A 19,386-nucleotide genomic window follows, 5' to 3' on the forward strand; every position below is an offset into this window, starting at 1 on the left:
AAAGGGGCCGTGCCTGGCACGGCCCGCTTGCCAGTGCCCATCTCTACCCCCAACGACGCTCTCTCTAAAACATTGTCGGAGTCCAAATGAACCTAGCCCCCACCCCCACAATGCTTTCTCTACAGCATCATCGGAGGCCCCCAAAACCCACCCACATAAATCCCACCCTCCCCCTGTCCCGATCCTAATCCCTTCCTGATCCCTAACCCCTCTTGTTCTCTCGCTCGCTTGGCTTGATTTCTTTTGATTTCTCCTTAATTTTTTTTTTGCTAGATTCGATCGTAGAGGGCCCTTCCAGATCCGAAGCACTAACCCTAGGGAGAATATTTTTAGGTTCTCCTCCCTGGGGGGAGATGGAGGAGGCGATGGAGATGGCGCGGGTGACGGACACGAAAGAGCGGATGGAGGGTGGAGCAGCTTCCCCAGCTATTGGAGGCGTCTACGAAGAGCCTGTTGTCAGCCGAGGTCACGGCCCTCGTCGATTGTTGCACGGATCTCCTCAAAGACAACAATTTTCGGGTCTCCTAGGGCGCACTTCAGGCACTGTCCTTCACTACTGTGCTCTCCGGGGAGCACTTCAAGCTCCATTTTAATGGTCTCATACCCGCCGTCATCAAGAGGCTTGGTGATGGGAGGCAGCCCGTCCGGGATGCTGGCCGACATCTTCTGATCAACCTAATGGAGGTTAGGGATTCAGAATATTCTCTAAAAAAATACATATGTCATTTTTCAGTTTCTTAATTTTTAATGTTTTCATACTGTCTTGCGTGAATTTGTGAGTTTCGAGAGATCGAAGGGGGTTCATCTAACTTATGCGGTCGCTGTCTTGCGTGAATCTGTGAGGATTCGAGAAATTGGAGGTGAGGAAAGCTCTAGAGGCCGTGCCGTGGACCGAGGAGGAGGGGGTCCTCAGCGTGTTCCCCTTCCTTCGCGAAGAAGAATCCCGAGATCTTCTTGCTAGGGTTTCTCCGAAGGTGACCGCCGGAGACCGGAATAGCCATCCTCAGGTCTCTAGGTTTAGGGTTTTCAATTTTTTTTTTTAAAATAATTATGCCGATGCTTATAAACATCTGCGGACTGCAAATTAGGACGATGCTTAAAAGCGTCAACATAGCATCAGTTTTTGCCGACGTTTTGAAAAAGCATCAGTAAAAAATGTTTCCATCCCCACCTATGCGACGCTTTTGAAAGCATTGACGCTAAAATTACCGACGCTTATAGCATCGGTATAGGCTTTAAAAAGCGTTGAAAAAGACTATTTTATTTGCAGTGAGTATAGTATAATATAAAGCTAATGTTAAGATAAGTAAAGATAAAATACAATTAATTGATATGTTGGATGTCAAAAGGTTCTTTATCAACATTATACTCTGATATTTATAGGTGGCTCCTCCTAACTGTAAGATGGGTGCCACTACTCCTCTTGGATACTTGTCCTCACTAGTATTTGTCACATGGACCACTAGTACCATATATGATGAGTAGTGCTACCCTTCCTCTCATATTATGGATAGTGGAAAAATAGCTATAACTACGGCACTCCTTCCTATTATGAATATTCGAAAGATGGGTGCAGCTATCCTACGTGGATTTCACTACACTAAGGCTTCATCATGGATCGATAACTCTTGCTCTCTTGGATCTAAACCGATTTTATTGGGCCTACACCAACCTTTAGAGCACAATCAGTCTGGATGTGGTACAGACACAAACATGTATAAACTTTAAATAAATTGACATGAAATGCTTCACAACATGCTATGTCATTCTAACAATTTTCTTGAAGCACAATTTTATCATAAAAATCCAACCATCATACACAATGTAGTCTCCTATGCTTGGTCTACATTGTCAAATTTTTTTTTTGTGCTTTGTAAACTATACCCGTTTTTTCATACACATATATAAACTTATGGAAAATTGTGTTCCGAATGTCTGTACAAAAACAAAAACAAATTGATCAAGATAACAACTGCAAAATGATTTTTCTAAGTAAAAATGTGACATGAATCCATCTCTAAAAAACCTAGAATATAGCGATACCTACATATTAGTTTTCAACGAGGCTAGACGTGACTGCAACAGAACACACCAATTGTAGGTTTTCTAAAAAGTTCCTAAAGTACAATAAAGTTTTACGTTTGGGCATAGGAAGTGTCTTCATTGGGTTTCCAGACATTCTCAGGATTCTACAAACTTGGATCCTTCGGTATTAGGGGTGATGACCCTAAATCTGCGTATCAGTATTAGCGGTCATAGCTCTAGATGGTAGAGTCCCAATTTAGGCACGCGCCCTTGATCTATAGCCCATCACCTAGAAATTCTTTCTCCTACTCTAAGTCATTCCTCAAAATTAATAAATAAAAAGGTCTAGAGTGTACAACCCTACTTTAATTTCTCCTTATTCGGATGATGCACTCCTACACAAAACTAAGACCATCAGTTATAAGAGACTTATAGATGGAACGAGGGAAATGGTGAAAAATATGATGGAGAGATGGAAGAAAAACTAGACTGGTTGGGTGGTCGGCGTCCGGCGCCAGAATTCGTCTGATTCTAGGTAATGATCTTCCGAATTGGAAAACGAGATTTCGATCAGAGCAAAGGCAACTCGATGGGGGTTGTCAATGGTGGATCCAGTGATGCCTGGCGAAGAGCAGAGGTCAACACGATTGACAGTTGAAATATTAGTTTAGGACCCTCTAGTGGGTTCGACCGGGGCACATGCACACACGCAGAGAGAGAGAGAGAGAGAGAGATTCTTCCAGGGTCCACCCAAATGTAAGAGAGAGGGAAACAGGGAGAGGGAGAGGGAGAGGGAGAGAAGCAGGTGTTTTTTTTGTTAGAAAAATAGAGAAGGGAGAGGGAGGTCCTCATGGTCTCCTAGGGAAGAGGGAAGGGAAGAGGTGGTGGTCCGGCAGGGCACTAGTGACCAACGACCAGAGGTCCTTGCGGCAGGTGATGGTACCGGCTTCTTCTCTCATATTGTTCTTCTGTTTTTTTCTTCACCTTCCCCTTTTTCCTGGATTCTTGATTTTCTCAAAATTTGGATTTATTGTTCTCCTCCTTCACACTGTTGACCCCGATTTCTTTATTTTATTTTATTTTATTTTTTCTGTTGGTAATCCAACCTCTTTGTCTTTCTCCGATTTCGATTAGGGTTGTGAAGCAATTATCTTTTCTAAACCCCTTTTGGTACGACATATTGTTGGTCTGAGGAACATGATAGATATGCTTCATTAGCCCTGATATTTTGCGTTGTCTTTGGCATCAGACCTTCTTGAATTAAAGGAAGTTGCATTTCTTTGATTATGGGAAGCGTTTCTTGAAATCTTAGCTTTGCCTGCGTTAAGGGAAGAAGGGGCATCTCAACAGCCAGACCTTTTTGAATTAAAGAAGTCGCATTTCTTTGATTATGGAAAGCGTCTCTTGAAATCTTAGCTTTGCCCGCGTTAAGGGAAGAAGTAGCATGTCAACAGCCAGGAAGAGATCCTGTTCTCAGAGACAGCGATGCTCAGAAGCAATGCAGTTGCGAAGAAAATCTTTGCCACATGAAAATGCACTGCACCACACGGTTATTCTTTACCAGGTACAATTTATTTCTTCATCATGTTAGTAAAGTCAAAGATTCAAGATTTCATTTTCGTTGGCTCTCATTCATTGAAGACATGTTTCTTTTTTGCTTGTTAACTACATGATTGTTCTTTTCATGAATGGTTAAGTAGCAAGGAGATATGCCCAAAATTTATCATGGGTAATGCTTAGTGTTGTTTGTTGCTTGGCCACCGGAATCCTATGTTCCAGTTGGAACATACGCGTGTAATGGAATCTAAAACATGGGTGGAGCATACTCTGGACAGGAAATTTGCTGGGTTTGTAATTACTTTAAGGTGCCAACCGACCATCATTGTGCTCTCATGCATATATTCAAACTTGCAAAAGGCTGGGGTTGCCCAGATGAGTTCTTTGTTGCTTTCGGTAGAAGGAATTTTGACAAAATAGAAACACATAAACAATTACTGCTTATTGAGAAATCGCAATTATTATCTTTCCCAGTTCCTGATCTAATCGTTTTGCTTGACTGCAGCCTCACTTGCAAACATATTTGGGATCATCCAATTTTTGTAATAAATTGTGATCATGTAGTTAGTACAGGTGGCGATCATCATACGTGATAAATTGCACTTTTTCCATGTGGGCATAGTCGCATGGGATCCTGAGATGTGGTTTTGAGGCACGTTGAACATGCTAGGAGGCCGATACTGCCTCGACAGAGAGCAAGGCCATAGACCCAGTCCAGGATTTCACCTAGGTTTTGTTGAAGGATTAGGAGGAGAGCAAAGGATCGAGGTTAACTTGGAAGTTCTGTTGGTGGTCTAGCAGTTTATGCCTTAGCATCTGCAATAGAAAAGTTCAAAGAAAGACAGCATAAAGTAGTTGAAAGAACTTTCAAAGAAAGAAGCATTAGCAACATTGCCTTTGAACCCATCAAGTCATGAATATTAGATTTTAAATGTTGCTAGAACTGCAATTCTTTGCTTTGACTGATGACTTCTATATCTTACAGGGCACAACCAATGATGTGACAGCCTTTCTAATCCTTGGAAGAAGTCAGATAAAAGACATAGCGACACTGATATTTTAAGAGTGGGTCAAAAATTTAATACAGTGATCGTGATTAACAGGGGAGGGGAGGCACCCAATTTTGTTATTTGGAAAATTCTGGCAGTGCGACTACCAATATGCTCATGACTAGAGCAGAAGACCTCTTAATTAGTATTGGAATAATAACATAAAAGGTTAGCCCTTATATTCACATTTGCTGAAACTTGATTAGCAGTCTGAGGATGCACAGCCATTACAGTAATGTTGATGAAACAATATTTCATCTTATTTACTTTAGGTGGTTGCTTTATCTGCTGCATTTCATCTCATAATATATGTTGTGTACTTCTAGATTAGCCATGCTTATATGACAATGTTGAGATAGAATAAATACCCTCATTACCGGTGGAACTGGAATGAGTGCATTGGATGACCATTCAATTGAGGAAGAAGCTGGTGAATTCACGTTTACATGTAGCCACTAGCTTTCGATTGCTGCAGATATGCATATTGGGTAATTGCACTTGTTTGAGGAGGTTGAGTGATGTAAACATAGACTAAGACTTGGTCATGGGAAATTTCTACTGAGGGTTACTTCCCAGCTTCATAAATTCCCCAGAAACTCGATTGGGTACTCACTTCCTAAGTATTTCCTTCAATTTTTTTTTAAATTCATTTCCTTGTATCCATTTCTGCATCTGCTCCCAGTTTTGGCAACTAAGGTTTAAAGCATGACATACCTAGAGACATGGTGTCAAAGGATGAGCTTCTCATAATGGAATCATCGGAATACAGAACAAAATCATAAACTTCTTGCAAAAATAATGTGCTTGCTTCCTGGTACACCTTACAGATTACTCCTTTGACTTCATAACTTGATTGTTGACAAAGGCCAATATGACTGAATTGCTTATGATGTCTATAATTTTTCCCATTAGATTACAGTTTCTTAAATTTGCTAACTTTTAAGATGTTTATTATGTGGTAGTAAAATTTGTCTTGGTACCTCTATTTTTTGGTGCTAACAAGGTGACAAAATGCTATAAAATTATGAGGGATTGTTAGTTCTTCTAAAACAGAGTGTCCGAGTTTCTTCAAGTCCTCTTATCATGCCTAGTTATTAGTATAATACCACTTCTATCAGGACAAAAGACATTTTTCTCTGGTCTCTTTCCTCGGCTCTTAGGTTGCTGCAGTTCATACTTTTAATCGCCCAACCTAATTAGAGCAAATATCATCTTTGCTTTTATGCACTTTCCTTCTCTTGTCTATTTGGATTTGCAATTGTGTATCCACAACCATTCTTTGGTAATTTTGCTTGAGGTTAGGTTTATGTCCTTGTTCTCTATGCATCATTTTCTTGAACTTTATTTAAATTCTGGAAGATCAGTAAACATGGAAATAAAGGAAATCAAGTAATAGATTGTCTTGTAAGAGAATGGGCAGACATGAGGCGCGCACACTGGATTTCCAGTGTTTATGAGGGTCTGATAAAAAATGCAGGTGTTACATCCATGATGAAAAATCTTTATAATTTTGAAGAAAGACCATAATTGTTCAAGATATTCATCAACCTTCTTCTACTTAGCTTCATACATTTATCTAGCTTCAAGTTCTGTAATCGACACCTTATTTGGTGACTTTGGTATTAACTTGCTTGAAGATTTGTCATACGTACCTCTAGATAAATCAACTTCATTTGAATAAGCATCTGAATCAATACCACTCTTTCCAATGCAAAATGCTGGTCTAGAAGGAGCCGGGAGAGACACAGAGATACTGCTGAGCATCACAACAACTTGTAACATGTTGGGTCTATCAGATGGATTTTCCTGGACACACAATAGGCCAATCCGAACACATCTTAACACTTCGCCTCTTGGGCAATGGTTGCCTAAAGATGGGTCCAATATCTCCAAAATTGTTCCTTTGACCCACTGCTTCCAGACCTGCATGAAATGAATTTATTCAGTCATCTAGGACACTGTAATATACGAGGGTTATTTCCACAAACCAGCCAAAGTAGAGAACCTTTTCTTTAATTTAAGGGTTTGCTGGCTAGCACCAGTATATTATTGTTCGATCAAAGGTAGTTCGCACTATCATAATTGCACCAAATTAACATTCCATAGGATCACATTTTTATTACTAACCTAGGAGCATGAAAAGATTGCACATGGATTCCTTTTGAATGGCAGTCCATTTTGGACCCTAGTTCTGCTTCACACCTAATTCACTTGAGTAGGGATCCTCTGCAGTACATGTTTTGCACCAGGAAGAATTGTACAACCTGCAATCACCGCCATGTCATCCAATCATGGAGACGGACGGCTATTTAACATCCAATAGTGATGTACAACATTTGGAACGCAACATGATGCCGTATTTGACAGTTGTCTATCTTCCACGATCAGATGACATGGCAATGATCAAGGACTATACAACCCTCTATGGTGTAAAACATTCACCACAAAGTATCCAAACTCAATCCACTTATCCGAGACACTCTATTCAACAAGCCTGCCAGATAAGAATCATAAGGTTTATAGAGTAAATACTAATAAAAGCTTTCCCACAATATGACCGGCCTCAATTGCCATACATGCCACAAACATTTGTAACAGACAATAAAGATGCACTAATATGATGTATGTCTTAACCAATGGCTCCATGTCTTGTTATCGTCAATGTGCCATGTTGATACAGAAATGCAAATGAAAGTGGTCATTTATCAAATGCAGGAAAGACAATAAATAAAAGCTTTCCCACAATATGACCGGCCTCAATTGCCATACATGCCACAAACATTTGTAACAGACAATAAAGATGCACTAATATGATGTATGTCTTAACCAATGGCTCCATGTCTTGTTATCGTCAATGTGCCATGTTGATACAGAAATGCAAATGAAAGTGGTCATTTATCAAATGCAGGAAAGAAGAAAATGGCCATCGGTATGGTCCTTGCTATTGCTATACCTCTAGTAACTGCATTCGTGCTGATCTGCATAATTTGCATTTGCATCTCGAGGAGGAGGAAGCCATTTGTAAAGTTACCATGTAAGTAACCCATGAATTAAATGCTTTCTATTGTTTCACAAAATATCCAGCTCTTTTCTTTACATTTTTTTTGGGGCTTGACCAAAGTTCTACCAAGAGGAAAAAAGGATGAAATCTTAGGTGAAGTTACTATAGAAGTTATGACCAGAAAGGTTTACTATAAGCAAAAAAAAGTGTGCATTGCTTGATTATTTATTTCAATAGCCTTTAATAAGTCTGTTAAAACGAGGTCCAACGGTCCACAAGTTGCCGCCTTGAGAGGCAACGATCTATATATTGGTCTTGATTTAGAGCTGACTTGGTTTAATTAAGCAACATCATTTTCTGAATTTTTTTCTGGGTCCAATTATCTCATCTTCTTATCATTATTTGTAAGATTCAAAAGAAATTTTTGACAATAGTTTCAAAATTCCGTGCACTTTCAGTACATGGGAGTAGCCTGGAGGAAATCGCAAGTGTCGAGTCCCTATTACTTGATATATCTACACTACGATTTGCAACATCTAACTTTTCTGAAGAGAACAAACTTGGAGAAGGCGGCTTTGGTGCAGTTTACAAGGTATCATGGTAGCCTATTGCATCAACTTCTTTATATCTAATCTTAATAGAATTGTACTCCAATAAAAAAACTTTATCATACGTAATCTTCTTGATCCAAATCAGTTCTATATTTATCTTTAATTTCTTCAGGTTCTATATAACTCCTGTTAAACTTATAATTCTGTATAGGGACTACTAACTGATGGACGAGAAATAGCAGTGAAGAGGTTATCAGCTAGTTCATCACAAGGATTCAGAGAGCTGAGAAATGAGCTAGTTTTAGTTGCAAAACTCCAGCACAGGAATCTTGTAAGGCTTCTGGGTGTTTGCTTAGAAGAACAAGAGAAGTTGCTTGTTTATGAATATGTGCCTAACAGAAGCCTGGACACCATTCTTTTTGGTATAATTTCTTCATCCACTCAAAACTGACTATTAAACGTATGCAGCCAGCATAATATTGTTGAACTATAACTTAATACTGAACCTCCAACTTTGGTGTTTGTTTAAATGTAGGCTCTCCTCTACCAACTTAATATAGTTGTGTTTCTAGTGTAACTCTTTTGTTAGTGCAGAAGAAACAAATGTCTGACCATCTTATGTTTAAGCCCTCTTTGGATGTACTCTCATATGTATTGCCTTAATTGATCATCCTTAATTGATTATCAAGTTTGTATGACATAGATCATGAAAGCGCGAACAGCTAAACTGGGGAAAAAGGAACAAGATCATTGGTGGGATTGCTCGAGGCCTACAATACCTGCACGAAGAATCTCAATTAAAAATTATACATCGGGATTTAAAAGCTAGCAATATTTTATTAGATGCAGATTTGAACTCAAAGATTTCAGACTTTGGTTTGGCTAGGCTTTTTGGTGGAGACCAAACTCAGTGCACCACGAACCAAGTCGTTGGAACATTGTAAGTAGAAATCTTGAACAACCTATGCATTCTCTATCTGAAAGAATTACCAATGCATTCACTGGTTGATTAAAGAGTATTTTAAATAATATACTCAACTTATTACAGTGGGTATATGGCACCGGAGTATGTCATGCATGGGCAGTTTTCTATCAAGTCAGATGTATATAGTTTTGGTATTCTGGTTTTAGAGATCGTGGCAGGCAGAAAGAACAGTGATTTTTCTAATTCTGAATATGTTGAAGATACAGTGAGCTATGAGGTCTACAAAACAAGGGAGGCATGGCACGGTCAGAAAATTAGTGACAGAAGAGAAAATGGAGAGGGAGAGAGAGGGTCCATTGGTGTCTCAAAAAGGGGATGGGGAGAGTAAAAGGAAGAGGAGGCAACACCGGCCTCTCCAATTCATAGAGTAAAAGAAGGAATTCCGGTCGAGTTTGGAAGGCAGAGCCAAGATCGCTAGACCCTCCTCATTTGGTGAACAAAAATGGAATGGAGAAAGTTGGAAAGGAAAATAAGGAGGAAGGGATCCTCTTTGTTTTCGAGATGATTACGTGGTAGCCATCCAAGCATGCGCCTCTCCCTACAGTGAAAGCAGGCTTTGCATTCTTCTCGTCTTAAATCATCATATGCTATTATATTAACTAGAAGTCCTATATATCGACGATGACCTCTCCCGGTTTCAGGTTTGTGTCATTGGATTGCCTTTATTCTTTTTAATTTCTTTTATTAATGAACTGATAGTGTGTTTAGTATAGAAGAAGAGGTTACAGACAGCCCTAGCAAAGTGGGTCGGCTTTAGTCGCCTAACCAAATGTACGTAGAACTGGCACCGTTGCAACGAGAATTCACAAGCATCTCACTTTTTTTTAAAAGCAATAATATATATAAATATGTCTCACATAAACAATCCATATTAGAATACCACGGGGCTAGTACAACATGGAGATCTCCAAGGAAATCGCTCCAAGACTCAAAATAATGGCAAAACAAACATTCATCGACAGGAGCTGTTAACAATATTGGAATCAGAACTCCATGCTGGTTTTCAGAATTACACAATATCCAGTACAATATTATAGAGGCCTGATGGAGTAGCAGACCATAGTAGATTTCTAAATATGTATGCTGTAGGAGAATATATACTAGCGTGACGCTAGTGGTGATAATAGTGATAATGGCAACAACAGGGAGATAATTATTGCGTGGATGAGGAGATGGTGTCGCGTAGGTGGTAACAATTTTTATGTGAAAGGTGGGGCAGGGGATGGAGATGGTGTAGGTGGAGGCTTAAACTAGCAAGGAGAAGGAGATGATGGTGTGGGATGTTGGGTAGTCGATTGATGAGAGGATTGAGATGGTGGGCATGGTGACTAATGGTATATGCTGCTGCTGGTGGTGAGACTCGTGTAGTGTAGGCGGTGACTTGGATGATGATAAGAAAGATAATAATGGTACAAAGGTGGTGGAGGTGGACACTTCTATTAGTATGGTGGAGGTGGTGATTTATAATTAGTTGGTGGTGGAGGAGGAGAATAATAATAATAGTAGGGAGGCGGAGGAGGTGAGGAATACTTATAAGGTGGTGGAGGAGAGGGATATTTGTAAGAGTGATAGTAGTAGGGAGGCGGAGGAGGTGAGGAATACTTATAAGGTGGTGGAGGAGAGGGATATTTCACTACAAAATAATTGATATCTCCCGGCGCTATATTTGGCCTATACCGACGCTTTTAAGCGTCGGCGAATTTCTCACCCACGCTCCCCAAAGCGTGGCTCCGACGTCGGGCAGGTGGGCGTGGGGCCGGTTTAGGCCGACGCGTGAAGAAAGCGTCGGCGGTCTATGCCGACGCTTTTAAGCGTCGGCTAAGGTGGCATATGCCGACGCTTTTAAGCGTCGGCAAGCTTCAAAGGCGTGCCAGTTTTCCAGTGTTGTGCCGACGCTTTTAAGCGTCGGCAAACTTCAAAGGCGTGCCAGTTACTCAGTATTGTGCCGACGCTTAAAGCGTCGGCAGCAAACTTCAAAGGCGTGCCAGTTTTTCCGTGTTGTGCCGGTCGCTTTTGCCGACGCTTAAAAGCGTCGGCAAATGATTTTTTTTAAAAAAAAAATTATAAAAGTAATTTTTAATACCCTGTACACATTATATTCTAACAAAACAAATACACTAAATCACATATATAACAAAATACACGTCACAAACAAGAACTTTGATTACATTCATATTATAATATTTGATTACATTGTACTTCAAAAACATTCTAAAAATATACATCTCAAATTCCTAAGTACACAATCTACGATATGGGGGCTATATTTTAAAGTTAATACTAGTATATAACCTGCATGATGCATAAGGTACAATTTTTGTTCCTTCTTCCAACTATTCTTCAAATACAATATAGCAATATAATAATTATAACAAACAGAAGGCTTCAATAATTCTATTGCACATTAAACAATTAACTTTAATGATGGCCGAGTAGAAGCCCCCATCATTTTCCGCTGTGTATATCTTTCTGTCAGTCTCAACATCAAAAATAGTCACCACATTTTCCGCTGCTGCTGCTAAATACTGTCCAATGTAAGGCTGAAACCTAACTTGCACTGTACCACCCTGTTTGACCAACAATAAAGAATTAATACATGAGCACAATTAACTACAACCAAAGGTGAACATATAAAAGCATAATCATGAAAACTAACCTTAGAAACACGTGAGCATGAAAACTGGGCTGGTTAAGAGTCCTAGGCTTCAGAGAAGCATTAACAAAAAAGAGCTATTGGAGATAAAGAAAATGCATGCTCTGTTTCATCCAGTGATCCCTGCATGATGGTTGAAACAACTGAATTGGCATCAGTCTTGTTGGTTTCAATGCCAGTTGGCATCTCTACCAACAGCATAGTGTAAATGGAGGCAGGGCCATCTGCTGCCCTGAAATAGGATTTGCTGTTAGTTACCTTCAGGAGTCCTGGGCTTTGCTGTTAGCCGCCTTCAGTACTTTTAATCCTCTTGGAGTGTAAGATCATCCCTATTAAAATATAAGAAAAATGCTTGTTATTCGCCAGATAAGCACCGAAGACAGCTACACTTGAAACCAAAACCTTCAGCAAGAATTTTCTGCCGAGCCTCATAACCCATGCTAACATCAATATAGCAGATCCGCAGTTCCTCACCTAAACCAGTTAAAATATTAATTAATTATCAAGACAATTAGCTTCCATTCATAGTAGAAAAGAAAAGGATAGTATAATGCAAATAGTTCATAAGGTAACTGGAACAAAGATTGTGCCTTAACAGACCTGCTTCGATGTCATGGACAGCCTTCAATTTTGCATTTGCATTCTCTATCCATAATATATGTGTATTTGGATCTGGAAAAAAAAATAACAATTGTTTAGCTTATCTATTTCTTTTCCACAACAAAGTGTTGGATACAGATGCCAAAGTTAATATGACGGAATTCAAAATGCATACAAGAGCACCTACAAGAGCACCTTATGCTCATTTTGAGTTTATAAAATACTTATCCACCAAGTAGCACAAGATCTGTAATAGATATTTTGTAAGCCTAATGCAATGTTTGTTTGGAATAATAAAGGCTAGAATGGAATTGATATTCCAACTTCGGTCTGATTCCAACATTTGGCATACATGCTGGCAAGGGAGAAAATGAGGTGGAAGAAGGAATATGGATAGGAGACAGGCCTCTCAGAACCTACACCAGGTGGAACACAGGAAACATCGAGCACATGTCAAAGGCTTATGAGGTTCCATATCAAAATAAATCACCTGAAGGCAGGCACATAACTTCCCAATAGATTTCACCGGACTATTATGGTGGGACTTACAGACCCTAGGATACCCCCCCCTGCAAAGGGCACTCCATCTGCTTACCCTTCCTGTAGTTTATAAGCAGCCCACAGAAGTAACTTGAAGCCCTCGTGTCAGTCCAAAAACGTAGGGCAAGCACTTCACGATTGTAAGTGCCACTCCCAAGCGAGGCTCAACCACAAAAATTTACATGGTTTCCATCTTCTATAGACAAATTACTCTTATCTTTGCCACCTGATACGTCAAGTTAGTGTTGTAGATATTGGAAGGTCAAATGCAGTGGGAAATCGGAGACCAGAGCCTTTGAACTTTGATACAGGGCATAACCAACAAAAGATGTTAGGCCCTAGTGCCTGCAGGAAAAATTGATTTGAAGTTAATCAATAGCGTAATGACCAGATATCAGATATCCAGGTGCATGATCTCCCCTGAGCTCATATATATAAACAGTCAAACATGAAACAAACTTGTGTTGCGCACTTTAAAGAAGACACATGATTTAAGGACCAACCAATGGCTACCCTTTAAAATTAAGCCTTCAATTGGAACCATGATAAACTTGTAGCTCAAAATACAAAATGCCTTGAAAGCTAACTAGCCTGAACTGAGAGCAAGTGCAGTTGTAGTGAAGCAGAACCCTTAATGTTTAAAGAGTGAAAGAAACAAGGAAAGAAGTCATCTAGCGTGCACAACATCTTAGTTCGAAAAGATCCACATAAGAGTGACCGTCCTCTTCTCCAATGTAAACTTCACAGAACCATAAAATAAAGTAGATGCTAAGCAACAATAACAAAAGTATATGATTGAAATAATGTTGACCTTGAAAGTAGCAATAGAACATATCCAAGATAGGACAAGCAGGGATTAATACGAGTGAAAAATGTCTATGCTATCACCATACCAATGATCTGTCAAGTTGATAAATGTCCGAAAGTCAAAATCAGACTTGAGGAATGATGCTATCAAAGTGAGTCATCTTCTTCTTTTTTTCTTTTAGAGGAAAGTTACTCACACATGTTGTTTTATTAGAGTAACTACTCTGCAGCTGATCCTTCTGTGCATCATGAATAAAATTTCCAACAAAAAGAACCTGAAATAATATTGAAATAATTTATGAATAGGATTTGGGAATTATAATGTGATGATCTATGTTTCCGTAAACTAATTCGAGATAGATTAGAAAATAAGTACAAATTGTAGCTTGCTGGCTTAGCAAAATCATGCTACGACATGAATAAATATGAAGTACTTATTCTTGTGGTGTATAGAACGTGCGATGCATGTCCGTCGATGTTAATTTAATTCCTTGTGCCCATGACTTCTGATTCATCAAGCATTGCATCTGTATCTTAAAATCTTCCATGCGAATAAGCTCAGACTGCAGGTACCCCCCACCCCACAAAAGCCCCTCTCTCTCTATCTCTCTCTCTCTCTCTCTCTGGGTTTTTTTTTGTAATTTCCGAAGCAAACCTTTTCATTTGCAGTTGAAGCTTTGAAATGCACAGTTGTTGCCGGACTAGTGATCCAACTGGCAGAGACAACTACAGTTCCCACAATTTGAAGGGATCCCTCTCGTCAGCTTTGGTTCATCGTCTCCTTGGGGTTTGGGGACCCCAACCAAGTCATCTCATTTGTCTTGATAACTAAGGAAGCAACTTTTGACTAATTAGGTAACCAGGGGTAAAAAAAAAGCCATGCTCCAAGCCCAGCCCAGCCTCATCGCCATATATTTCCTCTAGAACCAACAAAGACATATAAGATAATGCTTAGATCCAACAAAATGCCATCTCTATTCCTTTCCACAACTTCCATGTACGTTATATAAAGTCCATGAATCCACTACCCTAACCCTTCAACATCCATCCAAGTCTCTGTCTCCTCACAAGCGTATCAAATGTGGAAATGTTCTTCAGCAGAATCAGCACTATCATCAACAGACTCCTACAATCTCTTCAATATATAGTTACACATGTTTCAATGTCCTTATATGTAAACCTAATTTCATGGTTTTTCATGAGACAAAGTTAGAACTTGCAATGCAGCGTGGACTATTAAAAGCGCACAAGCAGAAGACGACCACTATAGAGACAGCCAACATATCAGAGCATGAAGTTGATCAGAAAAAAGCCAACTAAGTATTTTGTTGCTTCTAAACAGGTATCAAGTGTATTAGAAGCTCCAACATTAGTACTGCTGTATACAAGAGCAAAGCCTTGATTCATCACCGGTTTATACGACTACCACAAACTACAGCAGCAGATCAAACCAAGCCCAAAAATTCCAAGTTTACTGAGCAAAAAGCCAAACAACAAAGCAAGAATAGCACCAATTCTCATCGTATCAAAAATTAGCATCAGCTGAAAATCAGCATCACTAACTCTTAAAAGCCATGGCAACCCTCCAATTTCAATCAGCATATCATCATGCACCAACCAGACTTGTCAAAACCATAGATAAACCCATAAACAAAACACAGAAACATTGACAAACATTTCTTCCTTCCCAACAAAACCAAGATCGACCGAGTCAGAGACCTGGTAGCATCGACATCCAACAAAACCAAATATAATAAATCTACATAAATAACAGAGGATCTAAGTGAGGAAAGCATTAGATCAAGGCCGCAAGAATTTGAGATCTAAGAAGGGGAGTGGTGTGGGGTACAACAACATAGCTTACTTATGAGCGCTATACTGGTGTTCCATTCTCATCAGTTCCTCGGAAGAGAAGGGGGCGGATTTGTGGGGAAGGGCGCACATGCTCCTCGCCCCAATCGCCCTTCCCAGCATCCATTGCAACGATCTCTTGGTCGCAATCATTTGATCTGCTCAGCAGCAGCAGGAGGAGGAGGAGGAGGACGAGCAGCAGGAGGAGGAGGAGGAGGAGGAGGAGGCTTACCTCAGAGGAGAAGGAGGAAGACGGCAGCGGGGAAGCACCGGCTCGCGATGGACGTGGGAAGTCGGCGCGCGCACAAGTAGGGCATCGACCGAATTTTAGAGGGGGCTGGGCGAACGGAAGGAGGAAGACGGCAGCGGGGAAGCACCGGCTCTCGATGGAGGTGGGAAGTCGGCTCTCGAGGACGACGCTTTTATGCGTCGTCGTATTTTAATCTTTTCTCGACGCTTTCAAGCGTCGTTGTATGTAAGTAAACCTTTACCGGCCCTACAATAAAGCGTCGGCAAAGGCTGGATCTAAGCCAAACTTTCCCGACGCTTTCCCCTAGCGTCGGGATAAAAGAGTCGGCAAAGCTCATATTTGTTGTAGTGTTTGTAAGAGTGATAGTAGTAGGGAGGCGGAGGAGGTGAGGAATACATATAAGGTGGTGGAGGAGAGGGATATTTGTAAGAGTGATAGTAATATTGGTATGGTGGAGGGGGTGAGGAGTACTTGTAAGGTGGTGAAGGTGAGGGATATTTATAAGATTGATAATAGTAGGGGGGTGGAGGAGGAGAGGAATATTTGTAAGCTGGTGGAGGTGGAGAGTGATAATAGTAAGGGGGTGGAGGAGGCGAGTAGTATTTGTATGGCGGCGGAGGTGAGGAGTACTCATAAGGAGGTGGAGATGAAGAGTGATAATAATAAGGATGGTCATAGTAGGGTGGCGGAGGCGGTGATGAGTACTTGTAAGATGTCGAAGGAGGTGAGGAGTAATTGTAAGGAGGTGGAGATGGAGAGTGATAGTAATTGGGTGGTGGTGGAGGTGAATAATAGTAGTACGGAGATGGAGATGGTGGTGGAGGAGATTTGGGTTCGTAGAATGCCTCTGTCATAACACTGCGGATTATGACACATAGTAACACTGAAAGCCTAAGCCTATTCTTCTCCAGAGACGCCATGGTCATGGCTGTGGCACTTCAATAGCCAAGCAAATCTCCAAGTCTCTGTAAGTATAGGCTAGCTGATTCATAGAAGCCCCTATCCCTTTTATAACCAATCTTTAATGGTTGACGAGGTTGGTTTAATGGATACTATTATCATATCAATGACCAGGCAATATGTGTTTTGAGGAGCTTAAGTTTTATTAATGGAGCTTAAGGTTCTATTAATGCTGGTTTAAAATAATGAGTGGTGGCCAAATGTTAGTTAAAGATGATGAAGGCTATCCATGGTCTTACGCAAGATAGTGCTGACTTTTTCCAATAATCTGCACCGCGTGAGGTATTTGGTATCTAATGTCCGTACAATAGTACCTACAACTCCTTTACGGGCTCCGTTGCAGTAAATTATATATTGTTAAAAAAATCGTTCACGTACATTACTTTGAATGAGTAAATCAATCATTTGTCCTTCGGGTCTGACATTAATCCCTCTCTTATACCTACTAATTGTTGTATTTGAGATGCATTTCCTCTATAGCTTCTGAAAAGGTCATGGCAATCAAAAAGTTGTACATTATATTATATTGTCTAGTCTTGCACTTCTAGTCTTGTTCAGATACAAAAAGATTTAACTCAACTGGCATCTTCTGTTTTATGGCTGAGCTCAGCATCTCTCACACTAGTATATTGCACTTGCTATGCACATTATTCAAAAAAAAAAAGAAAAATTTAAAAAAAAAAGGAAAAATACACCAAAAAATAGGGTGCATCTGGAATAAAATGATCAATATAATATCAGAACAAAGAGTTGCTTGTGAGGACGTGAATGGGGGAAATGAAAAAAAAAAGAGAAAGCAATATTGAGTCGGTTGGAAGATCTTAAAAAACCTTGATGGCTTAGGAGAGTCTAATTAGGAAAAATAATTGAAAAGCAAACTTTCCCAGCACTGTTGGAGTCTCCTACGAATGTGTTAGTTATATATTAAAAAAAAGAATCAAGTTGTTTACCCAAAAAAGAAAAAAGACTCTAGCTGCATAAAGTTTCTCCCATTAAAATTGTAAGATAAACTAGGTTGGCCCATGCATCGCCATCTCCACTCTTTCCCAGAACCTGGAAGTAATCCTAGATAAGAGATAGAGTAACTGAATAATGATCAGCATGTTTATCGATTATCAAATGTCTAGAGATTTGTTAGAGTTTGAATTGTTCAGCTGAGTGGTTAATTATAGTTAGTTGACATGTAGGAATGATATCATTGAAGTTTGCATTTATACTACTTCTAGGGCTCGTTTGGTTCGCAGGAAAAGGAGGGGGGAAAGTGTGGTCAACGGAAAAGTAATGAAATGCCTCTTGTTTGGTTGGAGTTTTCAAAGGAGAGAGATGGGAAAGTTGTATTCCCATGGGAATATGATTCCCACATTTCATGGGAAAGTCTTTCCCATGAGAAACATGGGAAAGTTACTTTCCTATGAGGTGGAAATCACTCCTTTTTTATTTTTTTCCAAAAAGACCCTTCAACATTAAAGAAGCATTAAAGAGGCATTAAAGAACTAATTTTTATTAAGGGCATAATAGGAATTATACATAACTTTTCTAGGAAAGTGGATGGTCAACCAAACATAAGCACTTTGGAAATTTGTCACTTTCCCATGGTTAACCAAACATGCCAAAAATACTTTCCTAGGTATCCTCTTTCTAGGAATATGATTCACAGGAATCATATTCCTACGAGGGAAAATACTTCCCGCGAACCAAACGAGCCCCTATTGTATATGATATAATAGGAGATGCTGGTTCCCATCGGACCAGCTATTGTCGTTGTGGATGGGCTACAAGAGGATGTTATTTGATTTCTTGCCTGTTTTATGGAGTTGACCAAATCTTAGAACTAGTTGTCAATTCTCTGATTATTGATAGATTAAACATGCCAAAATGTTCTTGCGACCATGTCTCCATGAACCTACATTAGTCGTCAATTGGCCACAACTTGCCATACTTTAGCTGCATCTGAAATGTGTTAGGTATCATAAATGCCTATTGTCGTTTGAAGCTGTTACGGGGGAACTAAGCCGCCATGCTCCACGTGACCGGCACGCGCGCCCATGAAGACTACGGCTGTCCTTTGATCCAGCAATCCGACCCCGAGTCGGACATCTTCGGCTCCACAGCCCGACCCCGAGTCGGCTGCCCCCTGATCCAGCACTCCGACCCCGAGTCGGAGATCTTTTGATAACGACAGGCTGCTTCCCAGAGGCACGCCGAGGCCTCCTGCTCCACTACTCCTGCAACGGCTGTATCCGATGCTGTTCCACGATCTCCTGTATCAGCCGTACAAAGCGGAACTCCACTACGCCCTGTCATGGCCGTACCCAGCGCTGCTCCACGACGCCCTGTAACGGCCATGTCAGTGGCCACTCCATCGCGCCCCACGATGACAAACCCCCCTGAGAGACCCCCCAGCCAGGTATATATGCGGCTGGGGGGAGAAGGGGGGGTAAGCAATATCTTCCAGAGCACTCTCTTGCTTGCGATTATTATCTCTCCTTCTCCTCCAATCTCCTCTGACTTGATCGTCGGAGGGCCCCCACTACCCCAGTGGTGGTGCGAGGCTTGC

General features: G+C 40.5%; 1 protein-coding gene and 1 long non-coding RNA gene across 11 annotated transcripts; one reads left to right on the forward strand and one right to left on the reverse strand.

The window, feature by feature from the left end:
- Positions 1-47: 47 nt before the first annotated feature.
- Positions 48-9,899, forward strand: LOC103722509 (cysteine-rich receptor-like protein kinase 6). Its single transcript, XM_039120239.1, has 7 exons — positions 48-684; positions 3,275-3,589; positions 7,540-7,665; positions 8,091-8,224; positions 8,395-8,631; positions 8,906-9,123; positions 9,232-9,899. The coding sequence occupies exons 3-7, from the start codon at positions 7,551-7,553 to the stop codon at positions 9,494-9,496; spliced, it is 969 nt and encodes a 322-aa protein (XP_038976167.1). The 5' UTR covers positions 48-684; positions 3,275-3,589; positions 7,540-7,550; the 3' UTR covers positions 9,497-9,899.
- Positions 9,900-11,313: 1,414 nt separating this feature from the next.
- LOC120107088 lies at positions 11,314-16,047 on the reverse strand. 10 transcript variants are annotated; one of them, XR_005509041.1, is made up of 6 exons: positions 15,852-16,047; positions 13,017-15,777; positions 12,422-12,493; positions 12,080-12,295; positions 11,825-11,944; positions 11,314-11,735 (listed from the first exon to the last, which is right to left on the reverse strand). It is a non-coding gene; the product is annotated as an uncharacterized LOC120107088 (long non-coding RNA). The 10 variants fall into 10 exon arrangements; XR_005509043.1 differs by having other exon boundaries at positions 12,080-12,150; positions 12,224-12,295; positions 12,422-15,777; XR_005509042.1 differs by having other exon boundaries at positions 11,825-11,964; positions 12,080-12,150; positions 12,224-12,295; positions 12,422-15,777.
- Between the last annotated feature and the right edge of the window lie 3,339 nt (positions 16,048-19,386).

This window comes from Phoenix dactylifera, unplaced genomic scaffold, assembly GCF_009389715.1.
Source record: "Phoenix dactylifera cultivar Barhee BC4 unplaced genomic scaffold, palm_55x_up_171113_PBpolish2nd_filt_p 000760F, whole genome shotgun sequence".
Lineage (NCBI taxonomy): Eukaryota > Viridiplantae > Streptophyta > Magnoliopsida > Arecales > Arecaceae > Phoenix > Phoenix dactylifera.